Genomic DNA, 21,756 nt, shown 5'->3' with positions numbered 1-21,756 from the left:
CTTAATGCTTGTTACCCAGTTACCCATCCCCCCACCCACCTCCCCATCGGCAACCCTTTATTTGTTTCGTAGAGTTTGGAGTCTCTCATGATTTGTATTTTTCTCTAACTTCCCCCCCACACACACTCAGTTTCCATCCTTTCCATTGTAGTTCCTTTCATGATTTATTCCAAATACTCCTTTTTTTATTTTTATTTTTTAATTTATTTTTTATTGGTGTTCACTTTAAGCATTTTCTTTTTTGTACTCTCTGTGATACATGTTATTTTGTGATTGCGTATTGCAGATCTTCTACAAAGCTAAAGGAGAAGATGTGAAACATAAATACACTATGAGTCCTGATCTTCCTCTGTTTCTCTAGGCCAAGTGCAATGCTTACAATATGAGTGACGTAAGTAGGGTTTTCAATGGGGTGTGAAACCCAGACAAGGTGGTACAGTAATAGAATCTCAGAGTAGGATGGGGCCTTGATAACTATTTAGGTTGGTTTCCCACACACACACTGGATGGAGCCTATCTCATGACGATGGCTCTCTGCCTCTTAAGTCGGCCTCTTCCAGGGCAGGATAATTCCAAAATGTGACATTCTCCCTTACGTGGAGCCCAACATCTATTCCTCTCAAACTTCGAGTTGGTTTTCATTTTGCAAGTGGAGAGTTATTATCCTGCAGAAAAAAGAATGAAATCCTTTTATTACAGCAGACCTGAAATTTCTAAAGCTAACCACTAGGTCTTCCCTTGACCTTCCTTCCATAAGAGTGGACAACTTCATTTTCTCTAGTTGGTCCTCACACGCCAAGGTTTCCAGAAAGAACCTTTATTCCTCTCTTCCAGATCCACTCCAGTTTCTCAGTATCCTGCTTTGCTCTGTACTCAAACCAGGTTTGGGTGTATAATTGGTGCAGCATCCTGTAATGTCATGCTACACAAGGTGTAATGTTTTGCTAATGTGACTTCCCAAAATAAAATGTACTGTAGAAGATTCCTTTAGCTTATATCTGGAAACGAACGAAACAGTCCCAGCAATTGGGGACTCACTTCAGCTGATCCATGTACAGCATGCTGACCTCCTTCTTTCCCTCATACCTCAGGTCTGCTACAAACGGGACTGGCATGATTTAATAGCCAAGGGCAACAATGCGCTAGGTGAGGCTGCACATCACTGCAGCCAAAGCATCCAGAAACATTGCCAGTGATGTGAGTAAACATTTTCGGTGAAATGTGGGTGCATTGCCTTTTAAAAAACTAATCAAATGTGTGCTTGTCTAAATGTTGCCACATTGAAAACAATATGTCGAGTTAATGATGTTGAAATTCTCCACAAGATACTGTTTTGAGGAGCTGTCATTTTTTCAAAATTCCGTGATTCTTTTCCATTGACCCCACTTGGTAGAGCTATCGTAAATCTGACAACCACTTTCTCCCCTGATTCGTAGGCCAGATTACCCCTAGTGACACATTTCCTTGACAGCCTACATTAATTTTCAGTGAGAACACCCTCCCTGACAGTACACATTAAATTCAAATGACTGCCTGCATAATAATTGTATTAAGAAGATTGAAAAGATGATGTATAAAATGTAAGGATTTTGTAAACCAAATGGGTAAAGGTGTGGTCCATTTTTCTTGAATTTAATTTTCATGTATGTAAATCAATGCCATTTCATCTGCAATAGGAAAAGTATACACTTCCACTTCTTATCATTGCAGATCAAAAATGTCAAACAGCACACATGCCCCGTAGACTTCACTGTCACCTACTATTCTGAGGGCTACAGTTACGGTTTGGGAAAGGAGAAGAAATAAAGATGCCCATGTGTGCATCCACAGGGGAGCCTCAGGATGGAAGAATTCTACAGCTTTCCTTAGAGGTCCCTGAAAATGCGTCCCTCAAAAGATGTGCACAACCACGAGGGAAGTACATTTCTCGGTTAAGGACAAAATGAAAGTCTAAATGTGACTTTATCATTCTTATAAGGCCTTGTGCAGGCGCTCTTTCTAACATACCTAGAAATGTCTCAGTGACCCTTTTGTCTGCTGAGCTCTTGTTTATAAATCAGTGCATGCGAAGGCTCTTGTTTATAAATCAGTGCATAAATGGCACGAGCAGAGTTTCTGCAAATTTAAGTGGATTTGAGTTCTCTTCTATAAAAATTGAGGTTTTGACCTGTTACCCTACCGTACAACTCTATCTATACACCATTGTGACTGGGTCCAGCAGTGAGAGACTTGGGCTGTGGAGCATTGTGCTGAGGTTTTTACTTGCCAGGGGAAGCTCCCAGCCATTCCTGCCCTTCCTTTCCTGAACTCATCGGCAGCTGCTTCAGCAGGGGGCTTGGAAAGTGGCTGCCGAGAAATGGGGGGGGGAAAGGCCTGGCTACCTGCTTATGCAGTATCTAAATTGATGCCCCCTAGAAAGAAGAGGGGTTTGTTCTAACCTTACTCCAGCAGCCTGAGACAACATAGGTAAAGTTTTCCACCCCTACTCCCAAGAAAAACTGTGTGTGAACTCACAGAGTTCTTTGGATTTTCTTCTGCGTCAGTTGCATACGTATCACTCAGTCAATGGGAGCAGTAAATGGAAGGTTTTCCACACTAATTTCTAACGTCCTGTGATGTATGATAACATTCTGTGGTGGTGGTGCCATATTAGATTGGGAAAATTCACATCCCTAGGAAACCAAGAGGTACTGGCCTTATGTTTGGAATGTCTTGTTGCATTAAGGATGAACATTCAGATGGGTTGTTTAAGTGAAGTCCGACATACAAAAGCATTTGTAGGATTTATAGCAAAGAAAAAAACTGGTCCTGAATTTATCATGATACCTACCTATTTCTATCCCAGCAGTGTTGGAAATAACTGTTTTCACTCTGAATATTCTGGGGCACATAGGAGTGGGCAGGTATGGTTTGGATTTCTTGTAGTCTTCCAGAAAGTCGCAGTGTCAAAGTGCCTTTGTGTGTGGCTATTCTTGCTATAACCTAATGTTATCAACGCCGAGGGACTTTGCTAACCAAATTTTACCTTCGCAGTATAAATACAAGGAAGCTTATGAGAAGTCAGAGGGAAAGCATGTGGGTTTTAGAAGCCTTCAGGATGATCCCACGCTGGTCCATTACATGAATGTGGCAAAACTGTAGTCGGATCATGAACACAAGAGGAACTATGAGAACGTCAAAATGAGCTACCATACCCCTGGGGACATGCTTAGCATTACAGCTGCGAAGTTGTCCCGGGATGTTGTCAGCGATATCACTACAAACAGCCCGTACACCATTACATGTACCTACCCGATGCCATGAGTCTCAAGCAAGCACACCAGGAATGTGAATCAAATTCAGAGCGTATGTGAGTGTGACAGGCCCAGGAATGTTGGCACTTCAGGGGTGATTCTCTTCCTGTCTTAGTAGGCTTCACAATACAGGAAGATATTTGAGAAATGCACCTTTACCAAAAAGCATGGTAGATGATCAGGGTTTTTGCTGGCTTTGTGTTCTCCCTGTTACAGTCACTGACAGTGTCTTTATTAACTCACAGGCCAAAGGTAAAACCATATTCCACTAAGTATATAAACCCCTTGATTCCCAGCAAGGAGGGCATGGTCACTCTTGGCAGACCCATTTCATTGGTGACATGTAGAATGATAAATAGTATTCTCTACTCTTTCTGAATTCAGGAAAGTTTTTTTCTTTTTTAACTAAAACTCACATTCTCATGCATGTTAATCTATGTGGTGAGTCATCTTAAATGAACCAGGGAGGTTTTGTGATTGTAGCATGATTCATGGAGAGCTGCATGTGGAGGCTATTTAATATTCAGGGCATTTCCTTCTGCAGGAACCAGATTTCTGTAAGAATCATCCTCTGTAAGGAAAGATATGGCGTCCATTTATTGTCACTCAATGAAGATGTCTTTCCCCAGCCGAAATGTCTCTCCCCAGGAATAGCCTAGGGGGACCTGTCATGGATGAAATTCAAAGTGTGGGGTTTTCAGTGAAATCACAATGAAAGCCCAATTTATTGTCTATATCCACTACTCAAATAACATTTCCCTTCTCCTCCACAGAAACTATATCAAGATGCATGGAATAAAGATAAAACCAACATCACCATTCCTTCTGACATGCCAGGCATGCTGCAGGCCCCTATAAATGCCCTGCAAATCAGCAATGTAAGAGGCATAAATACGAATTGAAAATACCTTCATAGGATAATATATGTCAGCTTTGGGAGTGTGGTATAATGAAATGGACAAATTACCTATCTTAGAAATGTGTACAGCTTTGGTGCTAAACATTTTTTCTTTAGCTTTCTATTCCTAATGCAGTATGAATGAAATTCTCCCTTTTAAATGTTAGTTTAAATACATGGCTGGGTCCCAGGACTACAAAGAGTTGGGATATCTGTATTCTATCGGTGTCTTCCTTTCAATCTTGAAAGCATTGTCGATATCCAATGTTCACAGCTCAGTTTCATCATATATTAATAGAGAATATTGAAATACCTAGTTGAATTTCTCTTACTTGAGGGAGTATGAGGTGACAGTCTCCTTTATCTTTATAAATTTTTGATTGATCCAGAGCATTCTTGTTTGATATTACAAAGCCATTAGCTTTGTGTCTTATTTTCCACATCAGAAAGTTAAAAGATTTTAAAATTATTAAGATCATATCTAAACGATAACATATCTATGTCATGTCCCTTGAGCAGGGACCTCTGAAAGTCAAAAGGCAACATTAGGAAAAAAAAATATCTTACCGGACCTTACATGAGACCTTGATGAAGCTTTTCTAGCTTCACAGTTGATTCTTAGTTTCCATGTTTTGCGTGTTGCGGTATTTTCAGATGTGTACCATATTGTGATGAAGACAAGCATTCAAACATTTACTAGGTCTAGATGTTTAGCTTTAAAATCTTAGTCAGAAGTATCCTGCACTCCATTAAGGAAATAGCCAACAACCAGAGGAACTCAGAAATCCCTGTTTTCCTTATCCTGTCTTCATTCACATTTTGTCATATTCATATTTTGAGTACTTGGAGTATTCACTTATTTTCAATGTTTGTAAACAAACCTGAGTTTTCCCTCAACAGAAATTTTACCAAAAAGACTGGAATGAGACCAAGCAGAAAGGCTATGACTTCAAAGCAGATGCCATTGAAATCAAGCAAGCCAAAGACTCCAGAGATATTTCCAGTGAGGTATGGCCTCTATTTCCTTGTGGTTTAGCTTTTCTTGTAACGAACACAGTAGTGTTTTTAACAATCGACGAGGGGGGTTAAAAAATCTATGTAAACAATTTTATTTTGTTTTGCACTAACTAAAGACTTTCTCTATTTAAAAACATTAGAATGGGGACACCTGGGTGGCTCAGTCAGTTAAGCATCTCCCTTCAGCTCAGGTCATGATCTCAGGGTCTTGGGATCAAGCCCCATGTCAGGTTTTGTGCTCAATGAGGAGCCTGCTTCTCCCTCTCCCTCTGCCTGCTGCTCCTCCTGCCTGTGTTCATGCTCTCTCTCATTCTCTCTCCCTGTCAGATACATCTTCAAAACAATAAAACATTAAAACCGAATGAAGCACATTAAGGTTAGCATAGATGAGGTATATGTATAACTTCTTGGTTGTTTCCAAGTAGAAGTGAAAAAAAAAAACATGAAGAATCTATGCAGAATTCTTGGGAAAAATTCAGGAAACAATCTATTTGATTATTGACCAGTGTCATTTTATCCCCCAAATATTTATGACATTCTCCATAAATCTAGATCACAGTTGAAAGTTTCATATCAGACAAGACCGAAATCACATTCTATACATAAGATTTTATACTGGAGGCTTATGTATAATGCTCTCAGCAACCTTTTGAAGTTCATTTAATAGTAATTTAAAAACTTAGTCAAAATAATTATCCTACCAAGCTCCCTACCTCCCACCCTCAGCTCCAAATCTTTAAGCAATCCTGTTCCCTTTATCTGGGCTCTTCTCTATTTTTTATCTTGTGTATCCACCTGTTTCTTCCCTCTTATTTCTCATTTTTGTCTCTAAATACAGTAGCCAGTCTATAGGATCTGCCTTATTCCCAGGTGTCTCTCCCTCCCTTTTGTCCAAACTTTTCTATGTTATCCAAATATAGAAAAGATATTACCTTAGTCTAGTCCTAAGACACTTTTAGGACAAGTCTGAACAAGATGGAAACTCTTGTTCCAGGGCTTTTGTTGTCATCTAATTCAAACCAATCACCTTGCTTTCCATTCCTGTGAAATATGCGCCATTTTACCTGTCTCCCAAACCACACAAATAACTTTTTCCTACTGAGGTATTGTTAGTCCTCTTGGGGGACCAGATAATTTATTAATGTTCCACCATTCAGGCGGCCTTTGGAGACCCATGATTACACCCACTGTGTCTTATTTTCCACATCTGAAAAATGTAATAATAATAGCATGCACTTCACAGAGATGTTGGGAAGATTAAATGGGACTGTAGTTGCTACTACTCAACTATTTTTTGCTAAAAAACACAGCAGTTTCACACGGATCAGCCTGATACATATGAAGCACTCATAATAGTGTCTGGCATATATAGTCATTGCTCAGTAAATATCAGCTATAATTTTTTGTAATGACTCTTATTCACCATCCTATTGCCCTCCTGATTTATTCCCGTTCTCTATCAAACTACCTAAAATAGCTCTATTTTGCTCAGAGTGAACTGAAATATAAAATGACTGCCAATATTCGGAAAACATTTGTTCAAAAGACCGTACTACATTATTTTCATATATCTGTTTATCTGATTTTTCACCACTTTAGTACAAGTACAAAGAAGGTTAGCATAAGCAACTGGGCCACCACGTGGGTTTCCGCACCCTACAAGATGACCCCAAATTGGTATGGTCTATACACACTGCCAAGATCCAGAGTGACAGAAAATACAAGAAAGCTTATGAGAAGTTTGAAAGAATTCCCAATACACCATTGGACATGATGTCACTTGTTCAGGCTAAGAAGTGCTAGGTCCTGGTTAGTGATATTGATCATTGTAATTATCTGCACCAGCGGACATGTTTGACAGGACAGAATGATGTGATCTGGCAGGCTAAGAAGGCCTACGAACTGCAGAGTGATGTGCATGTATTTGTCACCAGACTCTTGGGGGAGACGTGTGTCTCTGTGAATAGTGTCACGGTGTACTACCTAGGGATATAATTTAAGTGGTGATTTTAATAGAACCTTACATAATCTGTATATTTCATGGTAAAAGAATCATTTGGAACATTGTTTTATGGAGGATTCCTTATGAGGCAATTCTTTTTTCTTAAGACAAAGAAAATCTCTCTTACTCTATGTAATTAGGTAGAAAATTTCAGTCCCAATTGTTTTTTTTTTCCTTTTGTTTAATAATAATTTTATTTTTTATTGGTGTTCAATTTGTCAACATACAGAGGAACACCCAGTGCTCATCCCGTCAAGTGCCCACCTCAGTGCCCATCAGTCACCCAGTCATACCCACCCCCCGCCATCCTCCTCTTCGACAACCCCTAGTTCACATTTCCCAGAGTGAGGAGTCTTTCATGTTCTGTCTCCCTTTCTGATATTTCCCACTTTTTTTTCTCCTTTCCCCTTTATTCCCTTTCGCTATTTTTCATATTCCCCAAATGAATGAGACCATATAATGTTTCTCCTTCTCCGACTGACTTACTTCACTCAGCATAACACCATCCAGTTCCATCCACGTCGAAGCAAATGTTGGGTACTTCCGTTTCTAATGGCTGAGAAATATTCCATTGTATACATAAACCACATCTTTATCCATTCATCTTTTGATGGACACCGAGGCTCCTTCCACAGTTTGGTATTGTGGACATTGCTGCTATAATCATCGGGGTGCAGGGTTCCCGGAATTTCACTGCATCTGTATCTTTGGGGTAAATCCCCAGCAGTGCAATTGCTGGGTCATAGGGCAGATATGTTTTTAACTCTTTGAGGAACCTCCACCCAGTTTTCCAGAGTGGCTGCACCAGTTCTCATTCGAACCAATAGTGCAGGATTGTTCCCTTTCTCCATATACTCTCCCACATTCGTGATTTCCTGTCTTGTCAATTTTCCCCTTTCTCACTGATGTGAGGTGGTATCTCATTGTGGTTTTGATTTGTATTTCCCTGATGGCAAGTTATGTGGAGCATTTTCTCATGTACTGGTTGGCCATGTCTGTGTCTTCCTCTGTGAGATTTCTGTTCCTGTGTTTTGCCCATTTCATGATTGGATTGTTTGTTTCTTTGCTGTTGAGTTTAAGAAGTTCTTTATAGATCTTGGAAACTAGCCCTTTATCTGATACGTCATTTGCAAATATCTTCTCCCATTCTGTAGGTTGTCTTTGAGTTTTGTGGACTGTATCCTTTGCTGTGCAAAAGCTTCTTACCTTGATGAAGTCCCAATAGTTCACTTTTGCTTTTGTTTCTCTTGCCTTCATGGATGTATCTTGCAAGAAGTCGCTGTGGTCGAGTTAAAAAAGGGTGTTGCCCATGTTCTGTAGGATTGTGATGGAATCTTGTCTCACATTTAGATCTTTCATCTGTTTTGAGTTTATCTTTGTGTATGGTGCAAGAGAGTGGTCTAGTTTCATTCTTCTGCATGTGGATGTCCAATTTTCCCAGCACCATTTATTGAAGAGACCATCTTACTTCCAGTGGATAGTCTTTCCTCCTTTGTCGAATATTAGTTGCCCATAAAGTTGAGGGTCCACTTCTGGATTCCCTATTCTGTTCCATTGATCTGTGTCTGTTTTTGTGCCAGGACCACACTGTCTTCATGACCACAGCTTTGTAGTACAACCTGAAATCTGGCATTGTGATGCCCCAGCCCTGGCTTTCTTTTTTTTTTTTTAATTCCCCTAGGTATTCGGGGTCTCTTCTGATTCCACACAAATCTTAAAATAATTTGTTCCAACTCTCTGAAGAAAGTCCATGGTATTTTGATAGGGATTGCATGAAACGTGGTAATGGCCCTGGGTAACATTGACATTTTCACAATATTAATTCTTCCTATCCATGAGCATGGAATAATTTTCCATCTCCTTTGTCTTTCTCAATTTCCTTCAGGAGTGGTCTGTAGTTTTTAGGGTATAGATCCTTTACCTCTTTGGTTAGGTTTATTCCTAGGTAACTTATGCTTTTGGGAGCAATTGTAAAGGGGATTGACTCCTTAATTTCTCTTTCTTCAGTCTCATTGTTAGTGTCTAGAAATACCACTGATTTCTGGGCATTGATTGTGTATCCTGCCACACTGCCAAATTGCTGTATGAGTTCTAGCAATCTTGGGGTGGAGACTTTTGGGTTTTCTATGTAGAGTATCATGTCATCGGCGAAGAGGGAGAGTTTGACTTCTTCTTTGCCAATTTGAATGCCTTTTCTGTCTTTTTGTTGTCTGATTGCTGAGGCTAGGACTTCTAGGACTATGTTGAATAGCAGTGGTGAGAGTGGACATCCCTGTCTTGTTCCTGATCTTAGGGGAAAGGCTCCCAGTGCTTCCCCATTGATAATGATATGTGCTGTGGGCTTTTCATAGATGGCTTTTAAGATGTCGAGGAAAGTTCCCTCTCTCCCTACACTCTGAAGAGTTTTGATCAGAATGGATGCTGTATTTTGTCAAATGCTTTCTCTACGTTTATTGAAAAGATCATATGGTTCTTGTTTTTTCTCTTGCTGATATGATGAATCACATTGATTGTGTTATGAGCGTCGAACCGGCCTTGCATCCCGGGGATAAACCCCACTTGGTCACGCTGAATAATCTTCTTAATGTACCGTTGGATCCTATTGGCTAGTATCTTGTTGAGAATTTTTTCATCCATGTTCATCAGGGATATTGGTCTACAACTCTCCTGTTTGGTGGGTTCTTTGTCTGGTTTTGGAATTAAGGTGATGCTGGCCTCATAGAACAAACGAGTTTGGAAGTACTCCATCTCTTTCTATCTTTCCAAACAGGTTTAGTAGAATAGGTAAGGTTTCTTCTTTAAACGTTTGATAGAATTCCCCTGGGAAGCCATCTGGCCCTGGACTTTGTGTCTTGGGAGGTTTTTGATGACTGCTTCAATTTCCTCCCTGGTTATTGGCCTGTTCAGGTTTCCTATTTCTTCCATTTCCAGTTTTGGTAGTTTGTGGCTTTCCAGTAACACGTCCGTTTCTTCTAGATTGCCGAATTTATTGGCGTATGGTGCTCATAATATGTTTTTAAAATTGTTTGTATTTCCTTGGTGTTGGTAGTGATTTCTCTTTTCTCATTCACGATTTTATTAATTTGAGTCCTCTCTCTCTTCTTTTTTATAAGGTTGGCTAATGGTTTATCTATCTTACTAATTCTTTCAAAGAACCAACTCCTGGTTTTGTTGATCTGTTCCACAGGTCTTCTGGTCTCGATTTCCTTGAGTTCTGTTCGTATCTTTGTTAACTCTCGTCTTCTGCTGGGTGTAGGATCTATTTGCTCTTTCTTCTCTAGGTCCTTAGGTGTAAGGTTAACTTTTGTATTTGAGCTCTTTCCAGTTTTTGGGCTACTTGTATTGCGATGTGTCTCGCCCTCAGGATTGCTTTTGCTATATCCCAAAGATTTTGAATAGTTTTATCTTCATTCTCATTAGTTTCCATGAATTCTTTTAATTCTTCCTTAATTTCCTGGTGGATCCTTTCATCTTGTAGCAGGATGGTCCTTAACCTCCACGTGTTTGAAATCCTTCCAAACTTCTTGTTGTGATTTAGTTCTAATTTCAAGGCATTATGGTCTGAGATACGCAGGGGACGATCCCAATCTTTTGGTATCGGTTCAGACCTGATTTGTGACCCAGTATGTGGTCTATTCTGGAGAAAGTTCCATGTGCACTTGAGAAGAATGTGTATTCAGTTGCGTTTGGACATAAAGTTCTGTAGATATCTGTGAAATCCATCTGGTCCAGTGTATCATTTAAAGCTCTCGTTTCTTTGAAGATGTTGTTTTTAGAAGACCTATCGAGTGTACAAAGCACTATACTGAAGTCACCAAGTATAAGTGTATGATTATCTAAGTTTGTCTTAACTTTGGTTATTAATTGATTGATATACTTGGCAGCTCCCACATTCGGGGCATATATGTTGATGATTGTTAAGTCCTCTTCTTGGATAGATCCGTTAAGTATGATATAGTGTCCCTCTTCATCTCTCACTACAGTCTTCAGGATAAATTTCAGTTTATCTGACATAAGGATGGCTACCCCTGCTTTCTTTTGAGGACCATTCGAATGGTAAATGGTTCTCCAACCTTTTATTTTCAGGCTGTAGGTGTCCTTCTGTCTAAAATGGGTCTCTTGTAGACAGAAAATAGATGGGTCCTGATTTTTCATCCAGTCTGAAACCCTGTGCCTTTTGATGGGGTCATTAAGCCCATTCACGTTCAGAGTTACTATTGAAAGACACGCGTTTAGTGTCATCATGATACCTATTCCTTCCAACTGTTTTGTTTTTAACCCATTACGGTTGCATGATGAAATATCTAAATTTCAGAAACAAATATAAACGTAAGGAAATGTTGGATTTTAAGTTTATCTGGTACATACATTTATAGATAGAGTGGTGTATACAGGTAGAAGTATATATTTTTCCTCGTTATATATGCCTCTGAAGACCTTATTCTCTCAAGTTCTTACAGATGTGATTCTCAGTAGTGCAAAAAAGGCAGATTTCAAGTGGTGAGCGCAGATGGTCAACCTTGTATAAAAACAAAACAATGTGCCATTGCTGTCATTCCACATGGGTCACTTGTCAGCCCTGCTCCAATTCCTGTAGGATTATGTGAACTTCTCCCAGAGATGTGTGTCAGAGATGTAACACCAAATATTAATATTTACTGTTGATCCTTCCATTCCATGGGACTGGCCACCCAGCTAGTTTAAATAGAGGTAGTGTGTGGCCTGCTGGCATCATGGTGATACAGTGAGCAGACTTGACTCCTTTGAACTCTGTGGTCCTTTCCTTCATACGGAACATGTACAGATCAGACCTGGAACGTTTGAAGGGTATAGGATGGTGGCCAGAGGGTTCTGTGGAAGTGATGAGAGTGAAGAATGCCCATTCAAGAACCTCTTGAATGAGAGGTTGTATAAAGCCGGAGGACTTCAAATTCACCAGCATTGTTGATACCCCTGAAGTCATCCAGGCAAAGATCGGTGCTATACAGATCAGTGAGGTGAGTGGGGTTGATGATGTGTTCGGACGTGTTGAAGAAGTCTCCATAAGAATTGTGTGACATTTAAGTTGCTACTACCAGGATTAGAACCTTGAACATTCATGTATCCAGATACACTTTCGTAGTCAATAAGTTAATGGTATCTACAGTTCAGTTACCTAGATGACACTTTGACATAGATGCGGTCGGCATCTTTATATCCTGCAGACTCGGATACCCATTCTTGAATACATTTTGAGGTCTTGCTTGTAATGCAAGTCTCCCAGGTAATACCATGATCACAGAACTGCCACCTTTTATTGCTTTTCAATCATGAGGGAAATTGAAAAGTCCAGGGATGGCCTCAATATTCGATACCATGATAGTTATTTGGGCTAAGAAAGCCAGGATTTGATTAGTGATGTGGATTATCATAGTTACCTGCAATGTAGGTTTTCCTGCCAGATGATTACATGTGACTTGATGAAAAAGGATCATTTTACTACTGTATTTCGGATTCATTTTCCAGTTATATTCTATCACACATCAATGTATTCTTCTTGTTGGAGTCATTATTGGCACCTTTTAAATAAAAACAGAAATGAAGGGGTGCCTGGGTGGTTCAGTCAGTTGAGCATTCGATTTTTGATCTCAGCTCGGGTCTTGATCTTAAGGTCGTGAGTTCAAGCCCCATGTTGGGCTCCATGCTGGCTGTGGAGAGTACTTAACAACAACAACAACAACCAAAAAAAAAAAAAAAAAAAACCCAGAAAATTCACACAATGAAAACAAAATGTGATCTAGATTTATATCATTCATATCTGAGAACATCCAAAGAGAACCGTTAACTGTCCCTATAATTTTATTCGTGCGGTAATTGGCCTATTTACTTATCAACCATCTCTCGTTTTTCGTTTTTAGCAGCCATTGTGTCGTGATGCCTGGGAGAGAGAGAAGGCGAATGTGAATGTGCCAGCGGACACCCCAGGGATGCTGCAGTCCAAGATCAATGCCGTACAGATCAGTGATGTAAGGAGCTACACGCTCACTTGCGTTACACAATATTTTCTGCCTAACTGAAACTTAAGTTGATATGTTCCAGAGGAAATTTAGCAAAAGGCATTTCCCTACCATTCCTTTGATTTCTAGTATTTAAACTAATGAGAAGTGCCACGTGTGAGCACCCACGTACACGGGCACGCATATGCATATGCACGTTGTGTTTATAAATAGAGATGTGTGTCCTTATCTTTGTTGGAAGGAAACATGCACTGCTTTCACCAAAAACACCACAGAAAAACATACATATATGCAAGTATAGTATTACTTGGTTCTCTTTTCAGTGGCCCATCACTGAGTTTTCCTTTTAAAGCCAAACGCTATCTATTTTTCTCATTTTTTACTTGATTTACTGTCTCCTAATTTCTTTCTTGAAAAGAATGAACTTTACTAAATTTCATTTAAAAAACCTACTAGAACTTAATTTCAGTATGAAACCAGCCTCTTTTATAAGTCTTAACAGGAGACTAATTTTCCATGTGACTTATTAACAGGTTTTCTTACACATCAGTAAGGCTGACTCAGTGGCTCCCTCTTCAGATTAACTGTGGCATTGCAATCTCCATTTGCAGAAACATTGTAACCAAGCTTGAGAAGATGTCAAGATGAAGGGTTATGACCTGCGGGAAGATGCCATCCCAATTCAGCACGCCAGGGCTTCCAGGGAGATCGCCAGTGATGTGAGAGCTCCTTTTTTCCCAGCCTTAACCAATGCTAATAGATGTCATATGGGAGTGAATATTTTTCTGATCTTTAGCTTAATTCCCCATTAATACACTTAAGTAGAAAGGAGATCATCGTGATTAGTGTCTTGCTTTGAAATCGCAAAACCAAGAATAACTTGTACAACAGTTTGGTGCCCCTTCTGCATCGGGCTTGGTTCTGTTGTTCTTATGTTTAAGTGCAGGTTTTTATTTTCTTTTCACTGTCGTCTCAAAATCATGTAATTTACAAGCACTTATAAAAATTCAATGAATACAAAAAGTTCTGTTGTTTCTTGAAGTGCAGCATACATAAAGTTTCTCCTGTGAGAATTTTAAACATACAGGATGTTCTTGTCCAGTGGATGGACAAGCCTTTTTTAAAAGTTATATGTTAATATGTGCTAGAAATATATTTTTCCATTTAAATGAGATTATAAATTTTAGAATACAACTATTTCAAAGTTTATACTTCAGTTTATTGACTAGATTTTTTTGTTTATTAAATTTAAAGTATGAAGTACGGTGCTACTTGATTGTGGCAGAAGGTGAAGGTAGTAGACAGTGACTCAAGGTTGGGAAACACTAGATAAGCCTGTATTGGGGATAATCCAGAAGAACACTTCTTGCCTTAGAAATGCTCATAATGTGTTCATGCATGTAGACATAGAAGACAAACCAATGGGTTAGGAATCCTAAATCTTAGAGTATGGACTTCATGAAAAACAGTGCCCAAAAAAGGCTAATGTAAGGGAGGTGGACATACTTGGAGCAGACTGTTTAGAAAAAGTGAATTGAGAAACATGACTCTTCTTTTTTGTTCACGTATACCAGTATCTATGGAAAACCGCTTACGAGAAACAGAAAGGCCATTATATTGGATGTCGCAATACCAAGGAAGACCCTAAGCTGGCTTGGGCAGCAACTGTGTTAAAAATGCAGAATGGGGGATCCCTGGGTGGCGCAGCGGTTTGGTGCCTGTCTTTGGCCCAGGGCGCGATCCTGGAGACCTGGGATCGAATCCCACATCAGGCTCCCAGTGCATGGAGCCTGCTCCTCCCTCTGCCTGTGTCTCTGCCTCTCTCTCTCTGTGTGTGACTATCATAAATAAATAAAAAATTAAAAAAAAATGCAGAATGGCAGGCTGTACAAAAAGGCCTACAATAACCACAAGGCCAAGATCTCCATCCCAGTGGACATGGTGTCCATCAAAGCTGCCAAAGAAGGCCAGGCCTTAGCAAGTGATGTGGATTATCGCCAGTATCTGCACCACTGACTGGTCTTGCTTTCCTGACCAGAACAATGTGATCCAAGCCGGGAAAGCCCACTACCTGCAGAGTGATGTAAGTTGTTGCTTGTGCAGAGAGGACCAGCCGAGGTGCCTGAGTCGTGAGCTGTTCTCTGGGGAGAAAGCCTTCCACAGCTTTGCCTGGTCATTCCTCCTAGGCCTTGGGAAAACGCAACTCTCCCTAATAAGCACTTCCCTTTAGCATTTTACCAAGTTTACTGAATGTCTACCTTACAGCTAGGCTTATTTAGAAAGTTTTATTTTTTACTCTTGGTGGTGCTACCAGAATTTTTCGTAGATTCTTGAACGTGTGCTGTGTGTTTCCTAAACATGAAAATTGCCATGGCCTCTCAATTGAAGAATGACAGGGATACTTCCTTAAAATTAATTTCAAAGGTTAGCAGCATGCTCCAAACTCACTAGTTTCCCTTAATGTAGTAGTCTCCACACTGTGGTGTTTCATTAGTTTACCTGAAATATTTTTAGATTTATTCATATTTTTTGCCCATTCTACTGGAAATCACGGGTTCTTTTAATTATTTAAACTTGGTTCCCAGAGCTTCAAGGAATGCTTTCTCCTAATGAATACATTTGTTATAGAAAAGTGTACCCATACCCATCCTTGACATGAGTTGCCAAGTGGTAGATTTAGGCCAGTTTTTAGAGAAATGTAAACTCTGCATTAACCTGAATAACATTAGTATACAAAGGAATGCATATGAATCAAGTTTCTAAAGAATGAGAAAGGGAAACTTCAAAATCTGTATGTAATCCTTTTTGAGAATCCCTTCTTTTGAATTTTGGATATCCATCATACTTTACACGCTAAAATATAAAATGTTCTTCACTAAGATAGAAATTTTACTCCACAATTCACTCCTCATATATCTTTCTAGCTTGTTATTTGTATGCTATTAACTAGTTACTAAAATATCATTTTTTTATCATGTCATCGGCATGAAATCATGTCATCAGCAAAGAGGGAGAGTATGACTTCTTCTTTGCCAATTTGAATGCCTTTAATGTCTTTATGGTCAACTAATATTCGACAAAGGAGGAAAGACTATCCATTGGAAGAAAGACAGTCTCTTCAATAAATGGTGCTGGGAAAATTGGACATCCACATGCAGAAGAATGAAACTAGACCACTCTCTTGCACCATACACAAAGATAAACTCAAAACGGATGAAAGATCTAAATGTGAGACAAGATTCCATCACAATCCTAGAGGAGAACAGAAGCAACACCCTTTTTTAACTCGGCTACAGTAACTTCTAGCAAGATACATCCACGAAGGCAAAAGAAACAAAAGCAAAAATGAACTATTGGGACTTCATCAAGATAAGAAGCTTTTGCACAGCAAAGGATACAGTCCACAAAACTCAAAGACGACCTACAGAATGGGAGAAGATATTTGCAAATGACGTATCAGATAAAGGGCTAGTTTCCAAGATCTATAAAGAACTTCTTAAACTCAACAGCAAAGAAACAAACAATCCAATCATGAAATGGGCAAAACACAGGAACAGAAATCTCACAGAGGAAGACACAGACATGGCCAACCAGTACATGAGAAAATGCTCCACATAACTTGCCATCAGGGAAATACAAATAGAAACCATAATGAGATACCACCTCCCACTCGTGAGTAAGGGGAAAATTAACAAGGCAGGAAACAATGAATGTGGGAGATGATATGGAAAAAGGGGAACCCTCCTTCACTGTTGGTGGGAATGTGAACTGGTGCAGCCACTCTGGAAAACTGTGTGGAGGCTCCTCAAAGAGTGAAAAATAGATCTGCCCTACGACCCAGCAGTTGCACTGCTGGGGATTGACCCCAAAGATACAGGTGCAATGAAACGCCAGGACACCCACACCCTGATGTTTCTAGCATCGATGTCCACAATAGTCAAACTGTGGAAGGAGCCTCAGTGTCCATCGAAAGATGAATGGATAAAGAAGATGTGGTTTATGTATACAATGGAATATTACTTAGGCATTAGAAACGACAAGTACCCACCATTTGCTTCAATTGGATGGCACTGGAGGGTATTATGCTGAGTGAAATAAGTCAATCAGAGAAGGACAAACATTATGTGGTCTCATTCATTTGGGGAATATAAATTATAGTGAAAGGGAATAGAAGGGAAGGGAGAAGAAATGGGTAGGAAATATCAGAATGGGAGACAGAACACGAAGACTACTAACTTTAGGAAATGAACTAGGGGTGGTGGAAGGGGATGAGGGCAGGGGCTGGGGGTAAATGGGTGACGGGCACTGAGGTGGGCACTTGACGGGATGAGCACTGGGTGTTATTCTGTATGTTGGCAAATTGAACACCAATAAAAAATAAATTTATTATTTAAAAAATATTACAGGAAAGTGAAAAAAAGAAACAAATGACCAAGAAAATGTAAATCCTAATTCAAAAGGAAGAGATATCTAGGGAAAATGAAAAGCCAACTGTGATCGAAATTGTGGAACCAGGGATTGAATTCTTTGTTTTAAAATTACAGTTTACACCTAATGGCACATTAGTTTCACGAGTAAAGCATAGTGATTCAACCAGAAGAGTAGCTACTATCTGTGACCATACAATCCTATTTCAACTCCGTTGACTATATTCCCCATGCTGTACCTTTCTTCGCAATGACTTATTCATTCCATAACTGGAAGCCTGTATGCCCCACTCCCTTTCACCCACTTTGCCCAACCCCCTACCCCTTCCCTCTTTATAATTGTCAGTGTTTTTCTATATCTATTGATCTGTTTCTTCTTTTTTTTTGTTTGCTTGTTTTTATTCATTTGTTTTTGTTGTTTAGATTCCAAATATAAGTGAAATCATGTGGTATTTGTCTTTCTCAGTTTGACTTATTTCACTTAACAGAATATCCTCTAGGTCCATCTGTGTTGTCACAAATGGCAAGATCTCATCCTTTTTTGTATCCTGAGTAATATTTCATGCATGCGTGCGTGTGTGTGTATACATAAACCATATCTTCGTTATCCATCCATCTCTTGATTGCTTCCATACCTTGGCTATTGTCAATAATGCTACAGTAAACATTTAGGTTGCATGTATGATTTTGAATTAGAGTTTTCATTTTCTTTGGGTAAATACCCAGTAGTGGAATTACTGGAGCATACAGTATTTCTATACTCAATTTTTTGAACAACCTTGTTACTGTTTACCACAATAGGATTGGATTCTTAATTATCCCTTTAAAATACACCATGTGCCAGGTATTGTGCTAAGCACTGAAGATCCAATGGTGAAGGAAGAGGAAGAACCAAGACAAAGTTTCAGACTTTAGGGAATTTACATTGCTAGCAAATAAACAGATATTAACTAGAGAATATCAATAAAAAATCTGATGGATGAGAAATAATGATCAATGGTGCTATGAAAAAGTGAGGTGGGGAAAGATTATCTAAGGAAATACTACATTAATAGGGATTGCAAGGGAGGACAGGAGCTGGTTCTGTGAGGAAGACACAGGGATTCCTACAGAATGACCAATATATGCAAAAGGAGAGGGCTGTGTACGAATCACAAACCAAAAAACCAGTGTGGACAGAATCCGTAGGTCAAAGGGAAGCATATAAGATGGTGCTAGATTATCCTCACCTTCTAGTCCATGTAAAGAATTTGATCTTTTTCCTAAGGCCAATGGGAAGCCATGTGATGAGAGGAATGTTGTGGTGTCAGATTTGAATTGTGAATTTTATAAAGATCGTTCTGCCTGCTGTATAGAAAACTTACTGGAAAGCCTGTTATTATTGCTTTAAAAGTCCACCCGAAAAAAAAAAAAAAAATAAAAGTCCACCCGAGCTAGTATGAGGTTACTTAAATATTATTGAAAACCTTCCATGCATCCCATAGAGAGAGAGCTCCTTCTGCATCATTCTTCTTTATGAGTGCATAGGTGCCCCGCCACAGAAAAAGCAGACTAGAACGTTGCTGGGCTCTAATGCAACCTGCTCTACACATGATGAATTGTGTTTGTCGGGCCAATGCTCAATTTTAATTAGTTTGTGGGAGGTAAAATATACCATGAAACTGCTTTCTTATCATAATTAAAGAAAAAAAAACGCTTCTATCTAACTTTGTTTTCTTTCCCAGGCCATCTATAAGGCTGACTTGCAGGGTCTCCTGAAGAGTTGAGAGTCAAAAATGCTCAGAAGATCCTACTAGACAGTGTCTATCGGACACCTATAGAGAGCCTCAGGTAGACACGTATTCGTTGACACACCAAAAGATGTCCTTGCTAAGTTGAATGCTGAGAATATTAGTATTGAAAGTCACTTTTCCCCATCTATGTTAAAATTAAGTCATGCTTGTAAGTGACTGATAATTAACCCAGTAATCTATTTGTAAAATGATACCATTGATGATTTTAGGTTTTAATATGTAATGTTAGTAGGATTGTTTTATTGTTGTTTATAAGTTTTAAACAAAAATATATTAATATTAATTTCATATTAAATTTGAGTAACGTGGAAAACTTTTAGATGTTTTTCCTTAATATGAAAAAATTTAAGATCAGAAAAGTTGAAAGTAGTGCACTGAACTAGAAGAATTACAAATTGCAAAGTAATGTTGTTATTGTGTTTTCTTCCACAGCCAAAGCACAGAGAATTTTGGGACAAGGATAAAACTTCAGTCCACCTCATGCCAGATACTCCAGAAATTAATCTCGCTGGAGCCAATGCTTTTAATATGAACAATGTAAGTACCACAACAGACTCCCTTTTGTTTAGAAAGTCACCCATTTGGTGTTATGATATCCATGGGGAGCTCTTATAGGCAAGAGAGAAAAGATTGGCTGGTTGGGGATGGGGAAAACTCTTTATCATCAGTCCTCTGACCAGGGGTGAGGAAAGGAGCAGACTCCCAGGCTCTGAGTCACCCAGCAAGGTCAGCGACTGACCCGGTGAACTAATGTCAACGTGACAAAATGGAGAAGAGAATAAGTTACAGGAAAGCTGAAAGAGGAATGAATGAAGAGACATGTGAACAAGGAAGGGGCATTAATGACAGACGAACACAAAATAATTATGGGAATTCTTTGCAAAACTCTATACAAATTAACTTTAAAGCCTGGATCTGTAGGGGATTTTCTTTTTTTTTTAATTTATTTTTTATTGGTGTTCAATTTACTAACATACAGAATAACCCCCAGTGCCCGTCACCCATTCACTCCCACCCCCCGCCCTCCTCCCCTTCTACCACCCCTAGCTCGTTTCCCAGAGTTAGCAGTCTTTACGTTCTGTCTCCCTTTCTGATATTTCCCACACATTTCTTCTCCCTTCCCTTATATTCCCTTTCACTATTATTTATATTCCCCAAATGAATGAGAACATATAATGTTTGTCCTTCTCCGACTGACTTACTTCACTCAGCATAATACCCTCCAGTTCCATCCACGTTGAAGCAAATGGTGGGTATTTGTCATTTCTAATAGCTGAGTAATATTCCATTGTATACATAAACCACATCTTCTTTATCCATTCATCTTTTGTTGGACACCGAGGCTCCTTCCACAGTTTGGCTATCGTGGCCATTGCTGCTATAAACATCGGGGTGCAGGTGTCCCGGCGTTTCATTGCATTTGTATCTTTGGGGTAAATCCCCAACAGTGCAATTGCTGGGTCGTAGGGCAGGTATATTTTTAACTGTTTGAGGAACCTCCACACAGTTTTCCAGAGTGGCTGCACCAGTTCACATTCCCACCAACAGTGTAAGAGGGTTCCCTTTTCTCCGCATCCTCTCCAACATTTGTTGTTTCCTGCCTTGTTAATTTTTCCCATTCTCACTGGTGTGAGGTGGTATCTCATTGTAGTTTTGATTTGTATTTCCCTGATGGCAAGTGATGCAGAACATTTTCTCATATGCATGTTGGCCATGTCTATGTCTTCCTCTGTGAGATTTCTGTTCATGTCTTTTGCCCATTTCATGATTGGATTGTTTGTTTCTTTGGTGTTGAGTTTAATAAGTTCTTTATAGATCTTGGAAACTAGCCCTTTATCTGATACGTCATTTGCAAATATCTTCTCCCATTCTGTAGGTTGTCTTTGAGTTTTGTTGACTGTATCCTTTGCTGTGCAAAAGCTTCTTATCTTGATGAAGTCCCAATAGTTCATTTTTGCTTTTGTTTCTTTTGCCTTCGTGGATGTATCTTGCAAGAAGTTACTGTGGCCGAGTTCAAAAAGGGTGTTGCCTGTGTTCTTCTCTAGGATTTGGATGGAATCTTGTCTCACATTTAGATCTTTCATCCATTTTGAGTTTATCTTTGTGTATGGTGAAAGAGAGTGGTCTAGTTTCATTCTTCTGCATGTGGATGTCCAATTTTCCCAGCACCATTTATTGAAGAGACTGTCTTTCTTCCAATGGATAGTCGTTCCTCCTGTATCGAATATTAGTTGCCCATAAAGTTCAGGGTCCACTTCTGGATTCTCTATTCTGTTCCACTGATCTATGTGTCTGTTTTTGTGCCAGTACCACACTGTCTTGATGACCAC

General features: G+C 39.4%; 1 protein-coding gene and 1 long non-coding RNA gene across 3 annotated transcripts; both read left to right on the top strand.

The window, feature by feature from the left end:
- The first annotated feature begins 283 nt into the window (after positions 1-283).
- LOC119879319 lies at positions 284-3,239 on the top strand. 2 transcript variants are annotated; one of them, XR_005387459.1, is made up of 3 exons: positions 284-391; positions 1,092-1,197; positions 3,034-3,239. It is a non-coding gene; the product is annotated as an uncharacterized LOC119879319 (long non-coding RNA). The 2 variants fall into 2 exon arrangements; XR_005387458.1 differs by lacking the exon at positions 3,034-3,239 and adding an exon at positions 1,711-1,800.
- A 228-nt stretch (positions 3,240-3,467) lies between these two features.
- Positions 3,468-14,145, top strand: LOC119879318 (nebulin-like). Its single transcript, XM_038589658.1, has 5 exons — positions 3,468-3,545; positions 4,067-4,171; positions 5,092-5,199; positions 13,108-13,215; positions 13,818-14,145. Exons 1-5 carry the CDS (start codon positions 3,468-3,470, stop codon positions 13,836-13,838), a joined length of 420 nt encoding a protein of 139 aa, XP_038445586.1. The 3' UTR covers positions 13,839-14,145.
- The last annotated feature ends 7,611 nt before the right edge of the window (positions 14,146-21,756 follow it).

Source organism: Canis lupus, unplaced genomic scaffold, assembly GCF_011100685.1.
Source record: "Canis lupus familiaris isolate Mischka breed German Shepherd unplaced genomic scaffold, alternate assembly UU_Cfam_GSD_1.0 chrUn_S61H220, whole genome shotgun sequence".
In the NCBI taxonomy this organism is placed as follows: domain Eukaryota; kingdom Metazoa; phylum Chordata; class Mammalia; order Carnivora; family Canidae; genus Canis; species Canis lupus.
This window is presented reverse-complemented; position numbering and strand designations above follow the sequence as displayed.